This window comes from Bactrocera latifrons, unplaced genomic scaffold, assembly GCF_001853355.1.
Source record: "Bactrocera latifrons isolate USDA-ARS-PBARC rearing strain unplaced genomic scaffold, ASM185335v1 scaffold_374, whole genome shotgun sequence".
Classification (NCBI taxonomy): Eukaryota; Metazoa; Arthropoda; class Insecta; order Diptera; family Tephritidae; genus Bactrocera; species Bactrocera latifrons.
Window position 1 is genome coordinate 36,100 of NW_017537017.1, and position 25,429 is coordinate 61,528.

Consider the following 25,429-nt stretch of genomic DNA (forward strand, 5'->3'; position numbering starts at 1 on the left):
CTGATAACGAAATATTAGCGTAAAAGTCTCACTGTTAGCGTTTTAATTAGACTGATGGATTTAAAGTGGACAACTGGCCCTCAAAGCAAACGGCGTTCACATATTCACACTCATACATACACACATACACATATATGTATTTAGAGAGGAACATTTCCATAGAGCAATTAGCATTAACCATTACTGATTATTGACTGCTGTTTGGCCATTGATAAAACATCGTTGCCGACTGGGCTTATAGAAAACAAAAAGTTAAGCAGGAGAGCGAGCAGCGTCCGATTGCTAACAAAACACAGCACAAATGAGGCTACAATGCCATAAAAAGTAATAACAGAATACAACACACAGCAGCACTTAATAACTTCAACGTTACAAATACGCCAACAATAAACAGCACACTTTTAATCATCATAAGTCCATTATTATTTTTTTTTAAGAATTACGGTTTAAACTCTGATATTTTCTCTATTTTGAGATCACTACTTTTCTAAACACACCAAAATATATGGATTGTACAGCTATTGACATGCCTTCAGATTGGTGTACTCTAAGTAGCCACCCATTTATAAATATATTTATGCGTTATGACAACAACAGTATGTGAAAATGTCGAAACAATTTAATGCCAGAGGGTGTGTTACGAGCGTTTTTACAACTTGTCATTTATGTGCTAATAATAAAGTTATCAGCTGCGACAGTTTTATAACAGTAGTTGATAAACAGTATATTTTCAGAAATATATTGCGAGAGTTATCGCAGTTTGGAAGTATAAACAGCGTTTAATTGAAACAAAAAACTAAAGTAACTTTTTAAAAATTAGTATAATCACATTCATAACTTCATACTCATAATTAGAATAAAGTTTCCATTGGTGAATGAAACCACTATGCAGTAATTACAGAAAAAAAGAGATAAGTTTGCATCTATTTCACACTATATTTCCCAGAAATTTTTACCTTGCTACGTTTAATATCACAAATTGCGATTATTTGTAAAAAAAAAAAAAAAAAAAAATAAGTTTTCTGTTTATAATAAACTCGCTGTTAGCACAGATGTGAACGAACATACAATTTCAAAACAAACAAAAAATAAAAAGCGTGCAATGCGCAGATAACTAGTTCGACATTACCTCGTTTAGATCTTATCATGATAATATATTATGAGGTGCACAAGCTGCAATTTATATAAATAAATACTAATATTAGATTTTTAAGATTAAATCAAGCAGAACGCAGGTATACGAACCTCCCGTGGAACTAGGAGAAAAGTCAACGAAAGGAAAGGATTGTAAGTACTACGAAAACTATAAAATAACATCGTAAAATTTTTATGGCTCACCTTTACGAAATATGTCCGGTTTTTGAAATTTACCGCTCTTTAAAAAGTACTAAAAGCAAGAAATCGCACTCGAATTGACAAGTTTTAATATATTTTTAATAAATTCATTAAATGCAATTGATATTAATGGGGACAATTAATCAGTTTGCGCTCAAACTGTCGTAAATTGCTTACTGAAATATAATTTTTATAATTTACTACTTTTCACATACTATATGCCAATATGAATGTACATCTTTCAACTTAGAATATTATTTATTTCATTAAAACCTTCTTATTGTGTTTAGCACTTTAGCGGCTTACAATAATTCGAAATCTGTAATGCACTGGTTACAATTGTTGTGAGTTAAATTTTTTGCACACTTACTAGCGCTCTGATTTTCTAACAATTTTTGCAAATTATATGGTATATTATACAAGGAATAACTACCACATATAGCCAAAAATCTAATGCAATTTTAAACAAACAATTTTAATGGCTGCAACAAACACTTGACGCTTCTGAAGCGGTTCAAATTGCGATTTTACGAGAACACAGTGAAATAAGCGCTGAATTCCAAACGCGATAAGCCTTATAGCGAAATGGGTCGTTGAAACTCAATGCTTCGCATAAAATTCACTCTAATCAATGAATTTCATTTATGATTCACATCAAGTGTATGTACACGTATTTGTTATTTGCTTTTAATTCACAACTACTGATTGATATTTTAGCATTTCGATTTCATAGCGTCGGCCTCAATAAAAATTATTTGTGCCGCACACATAATTTTGACACCGTCTTTTTGGCTTGTCGCCGCCGCCGCTGCTGCTTATGCTAACGCTGTCGTCGTCGTGCTGTTGCAATTTTACTTTTGGCCAACACACAGAATAAACTGAACTTTTCTCTGCTTGTTCGCTTCCACTCTTCTTCGTTTTTAACGTCGGCGTTTTTTTATGCACTAGGCTTTTTCACTACCACTTTGCGTTTGCATTAACTTTTTAGCCTTTTCTTTAATATGTTTTTTATTCCGCCAATACAAAACACGTACATACGCACATACACAGACTTATTTCCAATTCTACTTTACACAACATTTACTGCACCAGTTGCGAAAGTGTTGTGATATAGAAGCGATTGATTTTTATTATAACACCGAAATTTATTTGTGCATTTATCACCACATATTTTTCAAGCAAATTTTCCCAACGAATTTCCACGAGACCCGAAAACGACACTATTGACACTATCACTTCTGCTTCTCGTTAAAGAATAACCAGAATAACCGAAAAACTGAAAACTGCGAAACCGAAAAGGCAAGGGAGTCAAATGAAAAGCTGTCAAACGTCAAAATATTTACATTTGCCTTTTTAACTCCGTTCGTACTTTTTATCGATTAAATGTCGATATAGTTCAGAGATGTGTGTAGAAGCGGCTGTTGAAAAAAAAATATTTGAAAATGCAAACAAATATTTCTTATTAAATTAAACATAGTTTCGAATATATGCTTCAGTAGAAGGAGTAAAGAAAATATGTTTTCCTGATTTATTATTTTATCAATAATCGGCCGCAACAGCTTTAGTAAGTCCACGAACCCTGAAGATCTGTTTTATTTTGGTAGTGTTGGAAAAGCGTTGAACTCAACTGAAAACAATAACGAAATAAATTTTGGAGGGAATCGAAGTTAAGGTAACCACCATTAATATTCAAATGTAAATATACAGTACATTTTACGTTATGCTTCTATTTATTAAAGGAATATTTTGTTTCGTTATTATATATACATAAAATTTCTATCGCGGAACCCCTCCGTTGATAAAGTCACGTTACCACTGAAAACTAAAATCAGCTGTTCGATTCCATTAAACTGTGAGGCACATATATGTGCTCAAATTCTTTTACTGCCGCGGCTTTTTAGCAAGGATGTTGGTATTTCCACAAAGATGTCTGAAACTTCTAAAATTACAACTGAGATATGGCACTACAAGTGGTGTGCGTTACGTACAAAGTGGCACCAGTGACTGCCCTTCGGTGGAAGTAAAATTTTCAAATGGGTAAAACCAGCTGATACAATTTAAACACGTTTTAGTTAATGGAATATGCTTAATAATCCTTTTACAGGCGTAATATGACTATAAGTTCAGGCAAATTTGCGCGTTTCGCCAATGGCACCGCTGTTTGTCAAATGGGTGACACTGCCGTTATGGTAACTGCGGTAGCCAAACCAAAACAAGCTCCCGGTACAAGTTTCATGCCGCTCGTTGTGGATTATCGCTTGAAAAGCGCTGCATCTGGACGCATACCAATGAATTTCATGCGCCGAGAATTGGGTCCATCAGAGAAGGAGATACTTTCCGCACGTCTCATAGATCGCTCCCTGCGCCCACTTTTTCCTGCAGATTTTCGTACTGAAACGCAACTTGTGTGCAATATGCTGTCAATGGATGCGGTATATTCACCTGATGTCTTAGCCATCAATGCTGCTTCAGTTGCCTTAAGTCTCAGTGACATACCTTGGAATGGACCAATCGGAGCAGTACGGTAAATAAATTGTAGGTCATTGCAGAAGAATTTTAAACTTATATAATAATTATACATTAGTGTGGGATTCTGTGATGGTGAAGTTATAATCAATCCCACAAGGCGTGAACTCCACACATCTCAACTGGATTTGGTGGTGTCCGCAACGAAACAAAATCTCGTCGTGATGCTTGAAGGCAAAGGTAACATTGTGTTAATGCAAGATTTGCTCAAAGCCATAAAGCAAGGCACCAGAGAGGCGCAACTTATCATCAGCGATATTGAACGTTTGCAAAAAGCATACGGCAGAAAAAAACGTGCCGTTGAAGCAGTCCCTGTATTAGACAATGAAATTTCTGAGGCTGTGAAGAGCATGAGTGAAATGCGATTGCGTGAGATCTTCCAGGATGCAACACACGACAAAATATCTCGTGATAACGCGGTAAATGAAGTGCGCACAAACGTAATAGACAAAGTGTGGTCCTCCTATCCAGATACTGAACCAGCACTAATAGGCGAAGAATTCAATAAAGCATGTAAAAGCATTTTCCGAAATCTGATATTCGAAGAGAACAAGCGCTGCGATGGACGCGACTACGATAGCCTGAGAAATATTAGTTGCCAGGTAGGAGGGATGCACCGGTAATTGTTACGCCAAACTCAAATCAACTCTTTTACAGGTGGACCTCTACAAGCCGCTACATGGTTCGGCACTGTTCCAACGCGGACAGACACAAGTATTTTGCACTGTTGCCTTAGACTCGCACGAAAGCGCCATGAAGCTAGATGCTGCGGCGGCTTTAGACAGGTTTACCCATAAACTATAATCGAAATTCAGCACAATTTTAATGTGTTCATAATTTTAGCGGTTTGAAGGCCAAGAACTTCATGTTGCACTACGAGTTTCCACCTTATGCTACCGGTGAAGTTGGGCGCATCGGTCCAATTGGGCGTCGTGAGCTCGGCCATGGCTCACTGGCGGAGCGCGGACTTGTGCCCACTTTGCCGCACGATTATCCATTCACGGTACGTCTCACCGCTGAAGTGTTGGAGTCGAACGGCTCCAGTTCCATGGCATCGGTTTGCGGCGGTTCCATGGCGCTAATGGATGCTGGTGTGCCGGTCACTGCGCCAGCTGCCGGCGTTGCCATTGGCTTGGTTACGAAATACGAGAATAACGACACTAAGCATATGGCCGATTATCGCATTTTAACCGACATTTTGGGCATTGAAGACTACATGGGCGACATGGATATGAAGGTGGCAGGCACGCGCAAAGGCTTCACCGCTATACAGGCGGATTTGAAAATACCCGGCATACCGCTGAAAATTGTAATGGAGGCATTGCAAAAGGCGACTGACGCCAAAGGGCGCATTCTCGATATTATGAGCGAAGTGATAAGAGAGCATCGGTAAAATGCGCGTTTTGGTTTTGTTGCATATTTTGAGTTTAAATTTCTACCACTTGCAGCAAGTACCCGAAGGAGTGTTGGCCTGTGACTGAACGCATAACCATCGAACCACACCAGCGCGGTCAACTGATTGGACCCGGTGGCATCAATCTCAAACGTATCTACCTCGAAACGGGCGCAACACTCACGCCAGAGGATGAGACGAGCTACAGCATTTTCGCGCCCTCACAAGCGGCCATGGACGAGGCAAGGGAGCATATTGATGCGCTGCTGGTTAAGGAACGCATACCGGACTTGGAGTTCGGCGGCATTTATGCGGCGAAAATCACAGAAATACGCGACACGGGCGTCATGGTGATACTATACCCCAGCATGCCGCCAGCGCTGCTGCACAACTCACAGCTTGACCAAAGAAAGGTACCTATAATGTTTACTTCACTGCTGCTTTTGTGTTTGTAAACGTAGTTTTGTCTACAGATTGCACATCCCTCAGCCTTAGGTCTGGAAGTTGGCCAGGAGATACAGGTGAAGTATTTCGGACGCGATCCCGTGTCCGGTTTCATGCGTTTGTCCCGCAAGGTGCTGCAAGGCGCCGCCTCAAGCATACCACGCAGTCACAATAAGGCAACGGAGGAGACGTAGTGAACGGTGCCGAACACTTTTGTTTTGGTTCGCTGTTCGCGGTTTAATGCTGCCACTTGGAGAAAACACACAGCTTTTGTACATATAGTATACATATTTAAAAAAATGCAAGTTATAAACTTTATTACAAACATTGACCACACATATGTATGAATGTATATGACACAACTGAGCGGATTAAGTAAATGTACAACATAAATTATTAGCATAAATTAGTTAAATAAAATATAAAATAGATGGTAAGCTTGTAGAAATACATTGTTGGCAAATTGACGAAACACACTTAAGAGACTACGAGGAGATTGTTTTAAATAAATGCTTCAGCAAAGCAAATCTGAGATTTTGAACCACATTGTATAGAGGAGATGTTGGACAATTTAAATGCAATCACTTCAACAAAATTGCAATCACTTTTTTCAAGCAAGGAAGTGGCGATAGTAATCACTTTTAAAATTTTTTTCTTTTCAAACAAGGAAGTGGCGGGTCAATGCACTGAGAGTGCAAATGTAGGCGCTGATGGCCTGGTTGTCAGTGTTAATCAAATGATAATGCGATAATACGAATCCGATATGGTGTACAGGGCAACTATAGTTGCTTTGTCGCCAGTTAGGTAGTCAATAATTTCATCTGTTATTTCGGTTATATACCGTTTGAACTTAGGAAACCTGTGAACAAAACAAAACGGTATTGAATTATTTGTGAAAATTGACTATAACGGGTATAACGGTGCTTTTACCGCTCTATCACATTGTTAATTTCAACTTCAGTCTCCTTTTTGTCGGCTTCACGCGGATTAATTGCGCCCACTATGGCATTAACGGTGACTGGCGGCAGCTCCGCCACCAGCACGATGACGCTTTCCTTCTTCATGAACTGCGACAGCGTGACGGACATCTGCTGCGTTACCTGTTGAGGATTTTTTTTTTAATATAATTAAATAAAAATTCAAAAATGTTGAAAAATTTTGAAAAACTCAAAAAGTTTTGGAAAATTTACAAAAATGTTTGACGTCGCGCACCTGATTCTCGTAGCGTCGCCGCAGGTTGGCCGTCAGCTTGTCGTGCATCACAAACACCACCTGCACATTGGGCCACTGACTGGGATTGTAGCTGCTTTTTATGCTCGCGTTCGAGGCAGATGTGGCCAAACTGTAATCGCCACGTCCGTAATTACCGCCGCCACCGCCACCACTGCTGCCACCACCACCACCACCGCCGCTGTAACCGGCATTGCCACTGGCGCTACTATTCGATAACTGACTGACATAGTCGATAGCATTCGAATTGCCCAATTCGGTGCGCAGTTTGTGTATAAAGTCGACGAGCTCGGCGCGCGTCACATGGCGCTCCTGAAAGCGATCGCGCTCCCACGAGCTAATGCGCAAAGCGCCATTCTCCGCCACCAGTATTATATGCATAGCGCCCAATTTGGCGAGATCTCGCGCTTCATCGCCAGCGCCGGTGGCAGACTCCACCACATAACAGCGTATATTGGCGGACCAGAGCAGGCGCATAATGTCCGTGACATATTTGAGTGGCGCGCGTGTGCCATTCACGCATACCGCTACATCGATGGCGCGGCAATCTTTCATGTAGTCCATATCTAGCGCGCCCACCAGCTTGTCCAACCAGAATGAGAGTCCCACGCCGCTTATGACACGACCGGGTATGTTCTGATTGAAACCCTGCGCTTGCTTTTGGAACTCATTCAGCAGTGTGTCGTAGCGCTCGCCCACGGCCAGAACGGAGGAATGCGCGCTGCGATTGGGCTTGAGATCGGCGATCAGTTGCCACACTACGCCACCGCTACTGGCGCGATCGTAACTGATGGGCAGGCCAGCGAAAATGTGTATTGGACACTATTACGAAGAAAAGGAATTACTCTCCATTATATTCATGCAATGGCATACTCACCCTTACACCCAGACTATGCGCCAGGCTCACAACCGTCTCCAACTCCCTGAGCGCGCTCTTTGCCAGCGACGCGGCTTCGCCCTTGCCACGTATCAGCGATTTCAGTGACGAATCGTCGACACTGCTGCGTGTGCCGCTCATTAGGAAATTCGCGAGCAGCAGCTCGATTAGCGCCGTAGCCGAGGAACGCGACTTCTCCATGATCACAGTGACGCCCGAATGGAATTGAAATTTCGAAATCCGCCCCTCAATGTAGTCCGCTATATTCGCGAATAGCTCTGTGTACGACGACTTCGGCACATTACAGTAGAGCAGTATGGCGCGCAACAGCTGTGTGTGATTCATGCGTATGCGCATATTCTTTTCGCGCAGATGCGGTATCTCATTCGTAATCTCAAAGGCGAGCGCCAACAGTTCGGCATCCACGATCGGACTGCTGGCGTATGGCGTGATTATATCGAAGGCACATTCGTAACTTTGTTTCGGATGAAAATTGAATACTTTCTCTTCGCGATAGACGCGATCAACGCAATAACGGCGCATCATATTCACACCGTTCATGGCTATGTGGCGCGCGAACTCCGTACGCAAGTCGCTGGGCAACACCACCACACAGCCGGAATGTGTCATCAGACGTACGGGATTGTTCCACGGATTGGTGCGCTTCGACAGCGGTGAGAGCAGCGGTGTGTCGACTTCGATGCCGCCATGTTTGCGAAACAAACCAACAACCTTGGCCTTGACACATTCAAAAATGGGATTCAACGACACAAAGCCATCCAATGAGATGGGCGCATTCCAAGATTTCATATTACGACAGCTGCCAAAATGATAGGTGTATTCGAGCAATTCGTCGCTCTGCTGTTGTAGGCAGCGCGCCACCAGATGCTTGTAGGCTTTACTCTGTGGATTGGCCAGCGCATGACGTAGCATTTCTTGCAATTCGTTTGCTTCAAGTTGCGCGGGCGGCACCAAATCTGAGGAGAGCAACTCCTCGGCCGTCGGGCGCTGTGCCGGTTCGTGATTTAGCAGCCAGCGTAGTATCTGTAAACAAGCATTAAATATTATAAAATTAAATAGTACACAACTTATCAACTAAACGCCTTGCCTTAACGGTTTTCTCATAACGGTTATCGCTCAGCATATTATCTGGTATGACAATGGCGGCGGTGCGCAGCGCGACTATGGTTTGCACACGCTCCATGCCGGTCTCGAATGGCGGCTGTGACATTTCGAAAAGTATTATGCCCAAGGTATACATGTCGACTTTCTGACCGTAGGTGGACTTCGAGGCGTTGCCGGTCAACTCAGGCGCCACATAAAGCGTGGTGCCCACCTTGCCCGTGCCGGTGCCATCCTCTATGGAAGCAACTTGCATGGATTGCTGATTTGTTTGCTCATCTAAAAAGTATAAATTTGCCTAGTTCCCTTAATTTATTTTGTTTCTTTGTGTTTAGACATACGTTGGCTTTGTAGCGCCAGAAAACTGGTTGTCGCCAAACCGAAATCACCGATTTTTATCTGATCGTGCGTATCCAAAAATATATTGACGGGCTTCAGATCACGATGTATAATGCCTTGTTGGTGTATGTGTGATAGACCCTCAGCTATTTCGCGAAATAGACGCCATAGGCGTTCTGTGTCCGCGTACAAGTTATCATCTATGGCAGTTCTATAAGAAATATGTGAATTTTAAAAGTTTTGCTGCATGTTTTATATTGAAAAGTAGTCACCTCAGCGTGCACTTCTCGCAGAACTCCATTTGTATGTACATCACTTGCATGGATTTGGGTGAGTTGCCACTCTTTGAGACTTGCCGCGATGATTCCTCCTCTTCGTCATCATCATCGTAATTGACAATTTCGCCATTTGAGTCCACAAACTCAATGCCATCGGAGTCGGAATCATCTGCATTCGGTCTGTACGAAAAAAATATCAAGTAAATACACAACTTTATTTACGATATTTGAGCACATTTCGTACTTACACACAACCGCTCCACATGCTCGACGAGCTTTCATCGCCCACTTTAACTGCCAGACCCATTTGTGATGATTTTGTTGGTTTATAGCTGATGTCGTTGCTGCCTGACACTTCATCGCCCAATAGTTTATCCTGTAATTGATATAATTTTAGTTGTTGTTGTATAACACTACTAAGGCAAACGTCTCCTCACCATTTCCGCTTCATCCACCTCAGTAACACTCTCGATCCAACTGTTAAAATAGCGCACAACATTCTCGTGATTCAAACGGGAGAGCAATTCCACCTCACGTGTCATTTTCTTATAAAGCTGGCGACTACGCGCTGACAGTGGTATACGTTTTAACGCGTACTGACGGTTATCTAATATGTTGCGCACCTGAAAATTATATATTTGTTTCATAACAGAAATTATCAATCGTATATCTCTTGTGTTTCCTTTTTTGTATCCTGAACAGGATATGTTAAGTTTGCCACCAAGTTTAATGTCAGAAACCTCCGTTCCCAGTCAGACAGACAGACACTTGGGTCTAAGTAACCGGAACAGGCACGCCAACTTGCCACCATTCCTCGAAATTAATTTACGAATGTTTATTCTCGCTACAACAACAATTTCAAAGTATTTTTTCAATGGAGGTGGAATATAGATGACATACAAACGCGCCGATACAAAAAAACCGATCAAGTTCTTGTATGGAAAAATTTTATATTTGAACACTTAGTATATTCACTAAGTTTAGCACGAATTATTGATTAAAGCGAAGGCACAATGTTCAAGGGTATTATAAATTTGGTGCAAACGTTATTTTTTTAATGATTTTTATTACCAGAAGCTCACCTTCAGCACATCACCAAAAGCGCCCTTACCCAAATATGTGAGCACTTCGAACTCATTGCGCAGTCTGGATTGGCTCACGGGCATTACCGGCATAACGGACAGCGTAGCAGGCAGATGTTGTGGCTGGCGCTGAAGATGATCCTGCGGTTTAGCATTTTGCAGCGCAACGCCAGGCGTTCCGCCAGATATGCGCCGTGGCATTTTCTGTGCCAAAGCAAGCGCGAGTTGTGCATTAGCTTTATCGTCATGGCTGAGCAGCGATGAATGTAGAAAAGGATGGTCCAGTAGCTCAGAAGCCGAGAGCGTGCGATCCGAGTTGCATCTGAAAATAGTTGAATTTAATATGTAATAAAGGAATTAAAATGAGGTTAGGTTTAGCTTACTTGTCGATGAAATCACGCATCTCGTACGTATGTGTTGACATTAAACTCTCGATGAGCGCTCCAAATGCGGGCAGATCACCCTGCACCGAACGCTGGCCTAGGCCGCCCACAAGCTCTAACAAGTTAGGCACCAAAGAGAAGTCGGTGCAACGCAAGGTGCCCGTGTTGTCCATAAATACTGTGCTATCCATGAGGTGACTGTGGGAGACGCCTTTGTTGTGTAGGAAAACCAGCGCGTCGAGCACACCACGCGCAACCATGCGCACGCCTTCAATGCACCAACCCAGGCTGGAGGATATGTTTAACAAACTAGTGCCGAGCAAAAAATCTTGTACCAGATACACAATCAGTCCTTCCTTACGTTTTATGCACAACACACACTCGTACTGTATGAGATTTTTATGGTGTAATTGTGATAGTGTCGTTACTTGTTTTTCAATGGAGGCGATAACGTCATCGACCCGATGATTACCGCCACATTTCGGTTCTGTTGCCAGCCAATAGCAATGTCCGCCATTACCACATTTTTGTTCTAATTGTGAATACTTAATTGTCCATTCTGTCACATAGAGTAGTTGACCACTGTCCAAATCTATGCCCGTGTACGCAACACAGCCTTTCTGTGAGTGACCTTCAATTGTAGCGAAAGCATTGATGATTGATGATTTCATACATCAAATTACAAATATTTATGCATATGTTTAACTCACCTAAACAACAACCTCTTTGTACTTGCCGCCCCACTCTATGAAAGTAAAGCTTTTCGCTGTTACGATGTTCCAAACATTTGTTGGGGTAACAATGACTGCGATAGTATGGCGATGAATTCTCGGAACTCTCCGATGAGCTGGCGTGATAATTTGATTCGCTCATGCTGCGACGTGTTTCACCACTACGCCTTTTCGCTTCACTTTTAAACATTTCTTTACGGCGCTCAACCTCCTCGATCAATGTTTGTCGCTCTAAATTTTCCTTACGCTTCTGTTTGTCAAGTCGTTCTTTTTCACGCTTTTGATTTTCCTGTAACATTTCGTCATAGAAGGAACCGCGCGGTGGCTTATTATATTTAAGTAGAAAAGATTGTACAGTTTGCGCCAGCTCATATATCATAACTTCACCACGCAGCTGCTCTGATTGCTGTTGTAATTTTTGTAATAATTCCTCTACCAGCTGATCTGAGAGTCCTTTCGATTCTTCTATTAGTATTTTGGGCGCGCTGTTTAATGTAAATAACTGTTAAACCGGCATTTTATTTGCAACAAATAAGTACTTACATTTTTGGATATTTCGATGGGCATATGATGTGTAATTTAGTGCGCGCGTATGCTTCCGTGTGTCCATTTGAGGAATCGCGCAATGGCGTAAGCGATATACGTATTTCGGTTGGTTTCCATTGCGCCGCTGGCGTATCTGTGTCACAGCTGGGACGTAACACCTCCACATCGTTAGCGAAAATTGCCTACAATTTCATATTTTCAAATAAATTAATTAAAGTGCTATTGTTTTAGTTGTAATTTGGGCACCTTAATCACTTCTAATTCGTGTATTTGACGTTCACGAAATGACTCCTTCACCACCGGTGTCGCCATGCCGTGACGTTTTATCGCTTATATTCAGGGTTTTTGTGTAAAAAATGTCACTTCGTCCACTTTATAAACTGTTGCTGCAGTTTTTTGTGTACCCCTCGTTCTGCACATCACTTGTCTTGATTTAGTGTAATTAGTAAACCTCGTTTATTTAAAGCGCTCTTTTATTTTACTTCGGTTTCCCAAAACTCAGCTTTTACGTATTGCCTACAATTCCCTCCCGAAAAATCCAGTGATGAAACAGCTGGTGGTTTATTATCGCTAAAATAATTTATCGTTGATTGCGCATCTTCAGTTCCTAATAGGAATTGTTTTGTTTACTTGACGCTCTATCAGTTGTTGCATGCTAGTCCCTATCACACCGATTGAATTTTGCCAATTTGCCGGTTGCGCTTATCGATAGTTAGCTATGGTTGTATATCGCACCAGCGAGCGATAAATTGTTAGCGATGACATTTTTGTCATTTCCTAACTCTTCGAAAACAATAATTAATCGACTTAAATTATCTCGTGCAATTTTGTAGTTAGTTACTTGCGAAGTTTAGAGTACTTAATAATAGATCCCTTGATCTTATAAAAAATTTAAACTTTTATTTTCGAAGACTCCACAGCAGAAAATAAGCAGTAAGTATTTTGAACTAGCTCAAGGGGTTACATCCACTTGCGATTCGTTTTAAAAGCGTTTGGAGATTTCCTTGCTTGAAATTATCTCAAATCCAAAATATTATAAAAGATGTATTAGGGTAGCGATCGAAAGACTAATCCTAATTGATATCTTACAATATAACAGCTTTCCAAAAAAATTTACACCTCAGAGTGGCTGAGAGACTTGAAATTGTTGTTGCAAATCGTTTTCCCTCATTCATTACGTTCCAAAGATATCTAAGCAGATCGTTTCAGAATTTTAAGTCTATCGGTCCAGCTGTTTCCAGGAACTTCACCGCCTACCTCTTCTCCATGCATGTCTATTCCCACCTGGAAGTCACTTGTGGAAGCCAACATTAGGAGTAATATATAGTCCATTTGAATTCGTTCTGATCTGGTTCAGAATATCGCTATGTCCTTAACTCCTTATTCTTATAGCAGAAAATGTTGCTACCTTCATCCTAGTCTCCAAACCAGTGCGCCATATGCAAGAATTGGTCTAATGACAACGGCATTCTTACACTTAACTACATTTGTTTCTCAATATCCATTTTCCAGCTTAGCTTGGAATCGATCTCGATATCTGGATATTTTACCGTTATTTGCTGCCATTGGTGTAACCTTCGTTATGTTTCCATTATAGTCTATCGATTAACTTAACTCCGTTGGTCGTGTAAAGGAACTTTTATTCAAGGTTAAGGTTTGGGTTCCAGAACCCTGAATTTTATTACGGGAATTTGGACCGATTTGAATTTTATGAGCCGTACCTGTCACTTATATGTTAGTTTAGGTTAGGTTAGATTGGTGAATGAAAAGATCGCACATGGATTCCTACGTCAAGAAGGAAGTGTTGAGTTGTTTCCACCTCATCTTCGTCCATACAACTTCGGCAGGCGGCGTCCGGTAGGATTCCCAGCCTTACTACAAGGCAAAGGCTAGACTTACTGAGGGCGAAGATATCACTTGATCTCTTGCGATCGATCTTGGAAAAAAAGTCTTTTGCGACAGCACATGCACCGATGGTGGCGCAACGTTGGCCAAGCTCCCGCGAAGCCCAGCTATCTAGCAGCAAAACACAAGAGGATACGGGAGCACCGACCCGCTCCCATTCCACTGATGGCGGGTTTACGGTGTCTTCCTTGTTATCCGCGCTGCGATTCCGCTGTGGTCTGTCACCCATACCAGTCTTATCACAAAGACACTCGATGCTGAAGATATCAATATTAGGCACTCCTTGACCAACGCTGAACGCACTGTTAATGATTTCTAGTTCCCTGAAGGAGGCTGAACTCCGGAGCTGTAAATCTATTGCGAACTTAGTGGCTGCAAGTTCGGCTTGGAAAATACTGTAAGTCTAAAGCTAGAGTTGATAAAGAGCTTCTGACAGAAAACCCCTTCAGTAACCTTCCTCCCAAGCTGTGACCCATACGTAAAAAGCTCACTTCCCCTCTCCTCCAACGGCTTCTTACCACCCATACCTCCCTTGTCGGTATATGGCCAGAGATGGAGCCGACAGAGTTCGGTTTGGTGACTCCATGATCCAAATGATCCGGTATGAAGTTAAAGTGTGTGAGGAATACGAGTGTTTAGACACGTATTCGGTAGGAAACCTGATCCTCGGAGTCTGATAAAGACTTTCAGCCACACACCTTCCGACAATGTGTACCGGCACGATGTGCAAGACGGCCTTAAGTGCTTTAGTGCACCACACATGCTGGTGAGCGCCCCCCGTTTCGAGTTCCTTTGCAAGTATGGTCTCTACTAGAGCCCTCCAACACATAAAGACTCCATAGAACATAATGGGCTTGACTATGGTGTCTTAGACCCCGAGGATCACTTTCGGTGCGAGACCCCATCTTTGGCCAATGACTCCTCCAGAGTATAAGATAATCGTTTTCATCGGTGCCTCAGATAGAATTCACTGTGAATAACTTTAAAAATAGAAGGAAAACACTCTTTCATTTTTATTTTCATTTTGTTTCATACAATTTTAGAAAACACTTCAAAAATTCTTCTAACTGAAAAATATTTTCGGAAATTCTTTAAACTTATATAAAAAAAAAATTTAAATTGCTTTTTAGTCTTTAAAATTTTAACCAAACAATTTTTCGCGCTAAATTAAGTACAATTTTCGCTCGTGCAGCCAATTTAAAACCAATCAGAGGACCGTTGCAGCGCATGAACATCGAAGTCCCTTTAAAGGAACACGAAGAGAGAATTAAAGGAAACGAAAAAGGAAGGAAGATGTCCCGTAGACAGCGCGTTGTCGTAGTAGTGGATGAGGATGTACGCGGAGGCGATCCGGAAGAGTTCCGCAACGTTTTGGATCTCTCCATGTCCATACCGTCGCCCGCTCTCAAAAGCTTCAAGTCAGCCACTTACGCCAAATGGGCAACGCATGCGCACACACAGCCGCTGCGTTTCGATTGTGTGGGCACAACACGAAACTCATTCGTACGCGCCGAATATGCAATGCTCATGGACGAACTGTTTCTAAATAAATCCAACTGCTGCTTGCTGCAATTCTTTCCGCTACGCGAATGCCAAATATCGTTTTTATGCAATTTGCTCGTCTCCGAGGTGGACAAGCGCATCATGGCAATGCAGGCCAGATTACTGAAGATCAAGGTGAGTCGAGGTAGTTGCTATATTTATTACGAAAGTGATGACCTTACACAACTCTGTCACAGGTCGAATATTTTGATTTACGCAAGTATGATGTCGTCAATTTCCTCTGCGCCAGCCAACCACGTTCCACCACGAAGAATAAACGCCATTCACGTCCGCAGAATGTATTTAGTAATACCTTGGAATTATTACGTTGGCTGCAAACCCGTTACCTACAGCTCTTCGCCAAGGGTCAAGGCACTGAAAACATGGACGTGGAGTTCACTTTCAGCGACACACAGACACGCATCCATACCGTGCGTCTTTCGGTTATGCATGTCTTTCTCTGTCACATGGATAGCGATACGAAGACTTGTCTTCGTAATTGTTTCGAGAATATACATAGCGCGAAGCGTGGTCGAAAGAGTATTATGCTAACCGATTGCCTGCGCGAAATATTGGGACCAAAAGACAACTGGTTTACCTGGTTCGTCTTCCATGTGCCGATAGCGAAAGGTCGTGGTATAATCATTGATGACCAACTGAATTTAGCCAGCTCTGCGTATGCCGGTATCAATGCGAAAGACTCTTCAGATGTAAGTGAACCCCAGTAGTTTACTTTTTATTTATATTTTAACGATCCAATTTGCAGGTCAAAGCGCCGGACGATTTCGATTTAAACAGTTTGCTCTCCTTCTTACACGTCTCGAGCAGTTCACAGTTGACTGTTAATTCGCAACTGGCCTCGTCCACATTAAGTATGGCACAAAATACTCCAACATTTATTGCAGCTAATTCGTCCCGCTCGATATCCAACAGATTAATGAACAAGAATAATCAGACCTATAATCTAAATACCTGGTACACGAAAATGGATCAGCTGGTGCCGGCGGTGCTTAAACACATCCACAGTTTGTACGAGTATAAATATCGTGAAAATATACAAAAAATTTGTCTCGAACTCAAGCATATGTTAAGCTTTAGCTCGCTCCGTCCATTGAACAGTAATTGTTGCATGGGTCGTGAAGCTGGACGCTCAGAGTCAGTAGATAAGCTCGAAAAGAATTACCTCATGATCATAAGAGAGTTCATACGTTTAGCTAGAGAGATCGAGAATTCGTCGGATAGCGCGATCTTGCGTGTCTATCTCGATGCCAAGAAGAAGGAGATCAAAGATTATGCTACGTGTTGCAAATTGCGCCATCTAGAGATATGCCAGAACTCGCTAATCGAAACGATTAAAGGAGAAAGAAATCTGCTGACCAAAACTGGCACAAATATTGAGTTTATAAAATATCCATCCTTCAAGGCTACCATTTCGGGCAACGCATAGTATACGGAGTAGATTTAACTGTCGTAACGGTACTCTGCAATTTGTGAGGCACCAAATGTAACTGTATTTTGGCAATAACTTTCTGTGCTCTCACCTAAGGTAAGGAGTGAGCACAGATATTATCAAAGTACGGTTAAAATATGATATCTTATTGTAAGAAAATGAAATCTATGGTTGGCCTGTGATGAGTAGAAGTTTGAAAAGTAAAAATAAAAAAATTGCAAAATCTGAAGACAGTCTTGCAAGTTTAAATGAGTGTTGGCACTAAAAGGCACACGGAAGTACGAGCTTTTAAATAAAGAAGCATATCGACCCTCCACATAGCCTGTCGGCATGGAATTTCGTTTATGTCAATTCCTTACTTCGTTCGTATAGCTTCAACTGTTAAGACCCGTCCTTGCCATGAAGGCAAACTAACTCATTAACTAACTTGGAGAATTTTCTTCAACAATTAACTTCCAGAGATGAATATTTTCCTACTTTGCTCTTATTACACGTGAGAGCGATCTGAAGTCTACAAAAAAGAAATGAAAATTGGAAATAGGCGATGCCTACGACTTCTTCTGTCTTAAAAATAAGTTTATTGAAGGTTTGCAAAGGGGGCCTCTTGCCAGCAACAACCTCCTCATTCGACTCAAATTTCGAATAGCTTCGCCCTGGGGACCGACGAGATGTGCGCCTGAGCAATCTCATGCTAAAAGAGCACTTCGACATAGTTGAGCCGTCTCATCATTATGCCCTTCTTCAGACAATTCATGTAGATCCCAGCTTGAAAATTCGAGAAAATGCCCGCTATTCTTTAACCGACGGATAGGTCAGTATCCGCTTTTTTCGAAGGCGATTCGTGGTAAAATCCACTTTTTTGACTATTCTTTGAACTTTAGTACACAATCCAATGTTACGTCAAAGGTTACTAAACGCCGCAGATTCTCCTTTGGATAGTCAAACACTGCTCTGAAGTGGTCTCATCGTAGGCCCTATTGTCAGAAGTCATCCATAGCTACGTTTGCTTTAGCAGACATAATATATTCGATTCGTGGTAAAATCCACTTTTTCGACTCTTCTTTGAACTTTAGTATACAATCCAATGTTACGTCAAAGGTTACTAAACGCCGCAGAATCTCCTTTGTATAGCATATGGAACGTCGTCAAACACTGCTCTGAAGTGGTCTCACCGTAGACCCTATTGTCAGAAGTCATCTATAGCTACGTTTGCTTTAGCAGACATAATATACGAATAGAACACCCCACAAAATTAAATCGGATCCGTTTGTGTGGCTCAGACTGCCACATCAAGTCGGAGTGAATAGGATTTTCATTCTAAATGACGAGAGAGTGAACTGAAGATGATCTCACCTCTGAGTGTGAGAGCTCTCTAGCAGAAATTGGAGTGTCTATAGGTTTTAAAGAGAGTAAATAAATTCTTCCAGTATTTTTTTTTTTTTTAATTTTTAATTCATTCGTATGCGCCTGTATTTTAAAAATATTTAAAAAATCGATAAACAGAACCTAGATAAACTTAAAAAATTGACAGTTTTTGTGTTTCTCAAAACCAAATAAAATTTAAACTGTGCAGAAAAAAGACAATAAATTTTTTGTTTTTTTGAAACAACAATAAAACATTTTGGCAATCAAAATTCTAGAAATAAAAGAAAAACCACGCAGAATTCATTAAAATCAATAGTTTTTATGATCGCAATTTTGTGTTAAAACTTGCAAAAAATCTCCATGGATGGAAAGACGTCTGTAGAATGGCTCGACGGCAGCATAACGCCGAAATTCCCTCAGAAGCATTTACAAACAGCGCATAACTTACGCAAAATGATGAGCAGCGACCTGCTTGGTCAGAGCGCTCGACCTGATGAACAGCCAAAAAAATCGTCAGAAAATTCACAGAGCGAGGATTCGCCCAGCACTAGACGGGTACACTTCGATTTCGTCGGTAATGGCACGGATCCGCGCACGCGCAACGAAATGTTCGCGTTGACACAACAACTACTGGAGAACCGTAAAAACTGTTGTCTACAACGTTTCTGCAATAAGCGTCTCTGTTCGCTCTGCTTTCTACATCAACTTGTGGTGCGTAATGTCGAGCGACGCCTACAGCTGATGCAGTGTAAACTCACCAATATCCAGCTACGGTACTACGATCTGCGCCAGCATCCAATCACCGGCCACTTCTTTCATTTGTTGCGAAGCGACATGAGTTTCAGCACTACGCATCAACTGTTCAAGTGGCTGGACTCACAGTATCGTCGTCTCTTCGGTGTGGGTCAATGGCATGAGATAATCGAGATCAAGTATGAGTTCGAAGATCAACGCTATGTAATCCATAAGGTCGACTTAGTTATAATGCATTTGTATCTGCATAAATTGGATGTGAATTCGAAGCGTAGTCTGTGTCGTCTACTGCGCACTCCATCAACGCCAATGAAGCGAGGCCCCTTGAAACGTGGTGTCACCGATGAGCGAAACGTGCTGATCAATGACTGTATTAGCGCGCATTTCGGTGGCGGTGAACCTTGGTGGATACTCTTCGACGTTTCGCTGGATAAAGGCCAGATTACTGGCGATACGCTGAAGTTGGCGCACAGCGCCTACATGGGTATGAAGGAGGAGCATAAGAAGCTAACAAGCACACATAACGATTCGAGTGAGATCGGTGATCGTTTGAGAGGCGGTAGCGTGCCGAACAACCCAGCGGAAGCAAAGAAATCGCCACAGATGCGTTCAGCCCTTCAGCGCAAACTATATGCTTGGACCGAACGTTTCGAGAAGAGCTTCGAGCGTATTTATAAGGCTTTGCAGCAGTATTATGATTGTAAGTACGCCGAGGGCGTGGCACAATTGTGTCATAACGTTTGCCAAAAGTCAAATCAAACGGGACGCAATGAGTTGCTGGGCGAGCATAAGCAGCCACAGTCCAGCATGCAATACTACTTCAATCGGTACAAGTTGGCGCAGGTCTCGCTGGAGAACCTGTTACGTGAACTGGAGTTTTGCGAATACAAAAACAGTTTGGTACCCTTTTTGCGTCGAAAGGCAAAGGAACTCAACGATAACGCCGCTAAATATAAGGTCTTGAAATTGAAGTTGTGTAAGACACAATTGGCGGACGCCATCAAAGATGAAATACTGGCTGTGCGTAATAATTAAATACCGAATAATGCTGTATCAAGAAAAAAATACGAAGCTGAAGAGAGCAACATAAAAAATGCAATAAATCAAATGGAACAATACAATTCAAGTTTGGATGTGTTGATTTTAAATTACTAGAGCAAAAAATACACTTGTGGTTTCTAAGGAATCCTTCTACATAACGTCCCTTTTTGTTTTGTACTATTTCTTGTAGTACATTTGCGATCTGTGAGGATTCGCGTTGAAGTGTAAAAGTACTGATTTACAGTAATATCTTCATATGAACTGTCTTTACGAACTTGATAAAATTATCAAGTTAAGTTTCATGGGTCATGTTCAATTTGATTTCAAGGCAAAGACCGAATTGAGAGACTCCGTTAGTCCAAAAGTTACGAAAAGCAACAACTAATTTTATGGAGATCCACTACTACGTACTAAACCCTAACTCCTTCTTCATATTTGTGTAAAAAATCTCTGAAGCAGCCATGAATAGTCAGGAATAGGTCAAGTCATAGTCAGTTTCATCGTGGTTTCTTTCTACCCGTGTTTGCACGTTTTTGATTAGCGTGTGTGTCCATCTACCTTTTTTTGCTTCGTCTCACCGTTTCTGCCACACATTAAGCTAGTTTGTCTTTCTTGCTTTATCTCTTGTTTATTAAATCGTCTTTCAGTGCTTTTTGTTTTGTAATAAATTCTTTTGAGCTCCATCGCCATAATGTCTGGAGGCATGATACCTGAAAAGTCCGCTACCTTGATTGCGCTTTTCCGAACTATTACTTTCACCGTTTTCGCATATGTTTTGTGCTGCAATGCAGTTCTCCATATAGATGCGACATCCACTAGTACTGACTGGCTAACTTTTGCCGGGAGAGCGCGTCTACTCTGACTAGGTCCGCCTATGTAGGCCATGAAGGCTTTGTCACCTTTACTGCTCTTTTACAGGCTTTCTCAGGTCCGATAATTTAGCTTTGCGACAATAATCACACCCAAGTATTTCAACACCCAATTATTTATAGAACCACCTGTTTTCAATTGCCTTGCTTGCGACCTCCCTTAATTCGTAAGAATTGCGAATGTTATGGCGGATTTCTGTTTAATAGCAAGTTTTGGGGCCTTATTCCTTGATGCCTTTAGTGCTTACGAATCTCTGCTGCTTCCATAGTTTCTTCAACCGTGACTAGCTATGCGTTTACGGCTTCAGACTTTACGCTCGTTTAGGATTCCCATGAAGTTTGGCGTTTTTCATCCCTTTTGACACTGCCGCCTCGCTTTGTGGCATTCGCTTCTCAGAGCTACAATAGTCTCATTCCACCCGTATGCGGGTTTCTGTATGTGCCTGGTATTCTACACATAAAGGTATTCCGCGTGAGTATGCTTGTTCTGTTAGTGGCTTTTCCTGGAACACGTTTCTCCATAGACACAAACGGCCGATTTGCCCGTTAAGTCGGAGGTTCACACTGCTGTACTTATGTTTTTATATTGCTCACTGACTATTGCCACGTCGATTTTCTGCTCAAATACTGTATGCAGGTCCTGAGCTGCTTCGCAGTGATTGAGGTTTAGCTGCAAAACTCTCATATTTGGGCTCTTTTTCACGCTTTTTGGTAGAAAGCATATTTCTCACTACCTATCTGATGATCAGAGTTCTCCTTTCCCTGTTTTCACATGCACTGCAGGACATTTCCTTGTTGCAAGTCTTTGCGGAGTGTCCTTCTCACAACATTTGAGACAGCACTGACTTCTATCGTCTGAGTTTCTGCGGGTTCTCGCCCCGTGGTCATGTTCCAAACACCGGAATAAATGTTTGAGGTTCTGCTTCTCCCTGATTCTACATACCACCCATCCTATTTTAATTTTTTTGGACTCAATAAGTAGCCTAGCATGTAAGGCGGGAAGACTTAGTATAGCTGTTTGGGTGTTGACGTCCTAATGCCTTTGATTGAGGTTTTATCAAAATCTCCTTCTTCACCTGTTTTTTCAGCGAGATCTCAGATTTCCGCTGTTGTTTCATGCGATATTACTTTAATTTCAGCTTGATATCCTAGCACTTTGGCTTTATAGCTTGTGTAGTCCGTAAATATTTCCATTTGTGCGCTTTTGCTCTATCAAAATTTCACCTTTTCCTGTATTTCTGATGCGGGTTACGCTTTTACCCAGTTTCGCAGGACATCTTCTTTTTCAACATCCCTTAGGATATCGCATGGATATGTCATGTCGCCGGTTGGCGTAGTGAATACCGCATTAAGCTTATATCGATGCTTGTATGTGTCCAGCCATCTTATTTTTCTTTGTGTTTTCTTTGTTAAAGGAGGTTAACTAATCTTTTACCCCGTTATTTTTTGGAGAAATCGCCTGTTTTTCCTCGCCAGATCTTTTAGGCGATATTGCACTTGCTTCGGATATGTTTAATATATTGCGTCTTCTTTGTTCTTCGTTATGTTGCCAACGAGGTCCCTAAGATAATTGTTGAATGGACACTGTGGTGAGCGCATCATTTCTCTTAACGTCTTGATTTCGTCCCCAAGCTCAATCTTGTGGCCGCCGCGTAGTTTTCTGTTTTCACCTTGAGCAGTCTTGCAACGCTGGTGGCGACGGTCTTGTTCCCCGTTCTTACGACAGTCGGATCTAAGTAACTGGAACGCACCCGAATTTTTATCCGGCCAAAGACTAAAACTTCGGTACTATGCCTCGAAATTACTTCAAGAATGTTTTGTGCGGTTACAACAACAGTATCTTGCTCGTGTTGGTTTTCCTGCACTGAGCAACTTTATAAGAGATCTTTAGTAGAGAGAGTAGTAGGTCGAGAGTTCCGCTTAAAGAGATCTATTTCCTTTATTGATGCCCCTTGCTAGTCTGTCCCTGAGACACTTTAATGTTATTTGGATCATATGGGTTTCCAGTGTCGTTGCCCATTATAGTCCGGCACACGACACAAATTAAAAAAGCCATAAATTCGGTTTGGAAATTTATTTTTATTTATTTTAAAGTACAAATTGTGTGAAAATAATCATAAAATCATAAGGACCAATTTTGCCATAGTTAAGGCCTTGATGCGGTCAAAAAACGAATCGCAAGCTGCCCGAATGTCCCACTTACGGACAATGTCTTTTTTCAGCATCTCGAGACTGGTGTATTTTTTACTTCGGACCTTGCTCTCCAAAATGGCCCAGAGAGAATAATCCATTGGATTCGCATCTGGTGAATTCGAGAGCCATTCGTAGTGGTCGTAATGAAGTTCGGAGCGTTGCTTTTCAGCCATCTTTGGTGCTGAGTCTTGTTGAAACGTCCATTATTTGCGACGGAAATGTTTGATTGCCCACGACTTCAAAGCAGCCCCCAGAATATGTCGCATTTACTTTGACGCCAGGCTCGATGTAAACAAGGGTATACCCTCGGTGGCTATGTATCTAGCCCAGTTCTCTGAGGCCGGTCCTTCGCTTTACCGGTCCCGGAAAACTGGGACGGACCAGCACTCAACGCAGACTACTAACCTCACGCCCAATGCTCACTCCTTGACCAGCACGCGAAGGGGCTGGTTACTGATAGACATCGCGACTAACACCTCGGCACAGCAAGCTCTCATCACCCGATCCATCTAGGCAGCAGAGAAGTCGATGTCGAGATTTATAGAGACTCCCAGTGCGCCTCGATGTATGTATATCAGTCAAAAAACTTGAACGCAGTCGCACCTGACACGGTGCACAAATCCTTCCTGGTCGCTCTTTGTGAGTCCGTCGCGTCTGACCGACCAAAATCAGAATAAAGACCTTGTTAGACACTTTTATGATATAAAAATTCACCTGTGAAGGGTATTATAGCAGTATAGTATCAGTGCAGCAGAAGTTAACGGGTTTTCTTGTTCTAATGAATTATTTGGTGAATTGTTAAGCCTGCTAGTGCATATGGTCATGAGTATTACTCAAGCCATTAGACCTTTTTGTTGAGTTCTATTTTTGTGAAAAAATAAAAAACACTAAATTTCGCTGTGTTCTTCATTGTTTTTCTGGCATGTATGTGTGTTTATTGTATTTATTTTTCTCTCATTGGTAATTAGTATTGGGCAAATCAATTCCATTACACCTGGCTGTAAGCGAATGAAATTAATTTGTGCACATTTTTTTACATTTTCTATTTTACACTGCAAAAAAATTTACGTTTAATTGAATTCTAACAGCTATAAATACAATGCAGTATTATTTAATATACAATAAATATATGTATATATGTATTTATGTATATGTGTACAATTAGATGTATGTAAATGTGTGTGCCTAAAATCAGTTTAGCAAGTTAATTGTTCGCATTCCTCTTCTCACAGTGTATGCAGCACTTTATTAAATTCCAAAAATGCAATGACGCAATGACTAAATAGTGAGTAATTTGTATACATAAAAAACATACATAAATATGCATTATGTAATCGTAATGATAATAATATTATTGTCAATAATTTTTCCACTACATTTTTAGCATTTGCTAGTATTTCAATATCATACAAACATATACAGTTATATATTCACTTAGTTACATACATAGTGTCACTTATAAATAATTTTTAAAATTTTCAGTTTTTTTCATATTATTTATATTTATTAATATACTTTCTGCTGGTTATGCAATAATTCAAACAGTTTAGACCTTGTATTATGTTTTTATTATTTTATTTTTTTTAACTGAGTCACAGAAACAACCAACGGAACACTGAACAAAGAACAGTTATAGCAAATGGAAAACATTAATTTAAGACTCTAAGAGGATTTCAATTTTTTTTATTGGAGCGCTCAGGTATTTAGTAGTGCTGCTTTAATTTTAAACTTTGTTGTTGTTACAACGATTTGCTACAAAATTTTCTATGGTAGATATGTTTCATATATATTTTAATATATACATGCGTAAGTATGTATGTAAACACAAAAATATTTCTCAAAAATTTTAATTGCCTCAAGGAAACTTCTGCTGGCATTTAGTTTGGAGTTTTAGCTGCATTTTATTGTTGCTGTTATTTTAATGCTGGCAGTCACAAATTGTTACAAAATATATGAGTATTACCTCAATATTTATTTTGACTTTGTGAAAGATAGATTTTAATGGATTTTTTATATATTATTAAA

At 41.2% G+C, this 25,429-nt stretch overlaps 3 protein-coding genes across 3 annotated transcripts; 2 read left to right on the plus strand and 1 right to left on the minus strand.

Moving 5' to 3' along the window:
• Window positions 1-2,982: 2,982 nt before the first annotated feature.
• Window positions 2,983-6,225, plus strand: LOC108972066 (polyribonucleotide nucleotidyltransferase 1, mitochondrial). Its single transcript, XM_018938529.1, has 8 exons — window positions 2,983-3,007; window positions 3,075-3,372; window positions 3,440-3,859; window positions 3,920-4,463; window positions 4,519-4,646; window positions 4,705-5,250; window positions 5,310-5,667; window positions 5,728-6,225. Exons 2-8 carry the CDS (start codon window positions 3,242-3,244, stop codon window positions 5,890-5,892), a joined length of 2,292 nt encoding a protein of 763 aa, XP_018794074.1. The 5' UTR covers window positions 2,983-3,007; window positions 3,075-3,241; the 3' UTR covers window positions 5,893-6,225.
• Window positions 5,989-12,598, minus strand: LOC108972065 (eIF-2-alpha kinase GCN2). The gene is made up of 14 exons (XM_018938528.1): window positions 12,533-12,598; window positions 12,284-12,468; window positions 11,720-12,225; window positions 11,010-11,640; window positions 10,627-10,948; window positions 9,982-10,167; window positions 9,793-9,920; window positions 9,539-9,724; window positions 9,269-9,477; window positions 8,914-9,206; window positions 7,806-8,849; window positions 6,911-7,750; window positions 6,629-6,798; window positions 5,989-6,557 (listed from the first exon to the last, which is right to left on the minus strand). Exons 1-14 carry the CDS (start codon window positions 12,596-12,598, stop codon window positions 6,431-6,433), a joined length of 4,893 nt encoding a protein of 1,630 aa, XP_018794073.1. The 3' UTR covers window positions 5,989-6,430.
• Window positions 12,599-15,286: 2,688 nt separating this feature from the next.
• Window positions 15,287-17,396, plus strand: LOC108972062. Its single transcript, XM_018938525.1, has 3 exons — window positions 15,287-15,868; window positions 15,931-16,443; window positions 16,500-17,396. The coding sequence occupies exons 1-3, from the start codon at window positions 15,419-15,421 to the stop codon at window positions 17,178-17,180; spliced, it is 1,644 nt and encodes a 547-aa protein (XP_018794070.1). The 5' UTR covers window positions 15,287-15,418; the 3' UTR covers window positions 17,181-17,396.
• The last annotated feature ends 8,033 nt before the right edge of the window (window positions 17,397-25,429 follow it).

Bases quoted from the DNA above. Each gene is read 5' to 3' on its own strand.
- LOC108972062 (XM_018938525.1), top strand. From the start codon at position 15,419: ATGAACATCGAAGTCCCTTTAAAGGAACACGAAGAGAGAATTAAAGGA. The intron at 15,869-15,930 runs GTGAGTCGAGGT...ACTCTGTCACAG, and splicing joins CCAGATTACTGAAGATCAAG to GTCGAATATTTTGATTTACG. The intron at 16,444-16,499 runs GTAAGTGAACCC...TCCAATTTGCAG, and splicing joins ATGCGAAAGACTCTTCAGAT to GTCAAAGCGCCGGACGATTT.
- LOC108972065 (XM_018938528.1), bottom strand. From the start codon at position 12,598: ATGGCGACACCGGTGGTGAAGGAGTCATTTCGTGAACGTCAAATACAC. The intron at 10,168-10,626 runs GTGAGCTTCTGG...TATAATTTTCAG, and splicing joins CTTTTGGTGATGTGCTGAAG to GTGCGCAACATATTAGATAA. The intron at 9,921-9,981 runs GTGAGGAGACGT...TATCAATTACAG, and splicing joins AGGTGGATGAAGCGGAAATG to GATAAACTATTGGGCGATGA.
- LOC108972066 (XM_018938529.1), top strand. From the start codon at position 3,242: ATGTTGGTATTTCCACAAAGATGTCTGAAACTTCTAAAATTACAACTG. The intron at 3,373-3,439 runs GTAAAACCAGCT...ATCCTTTTACAG, and splicing joins GAAGTAAAATTTTCAAATGG to GCGTAATATGACTATAAGTT. The intron at 4,647-4,704 runs GTTTACCCATAA...TCATAATTTTAG, and splicing joins GCTGCGGCGGCTTTAGACAG to CGGTTTGAAGGCCAAGAACT.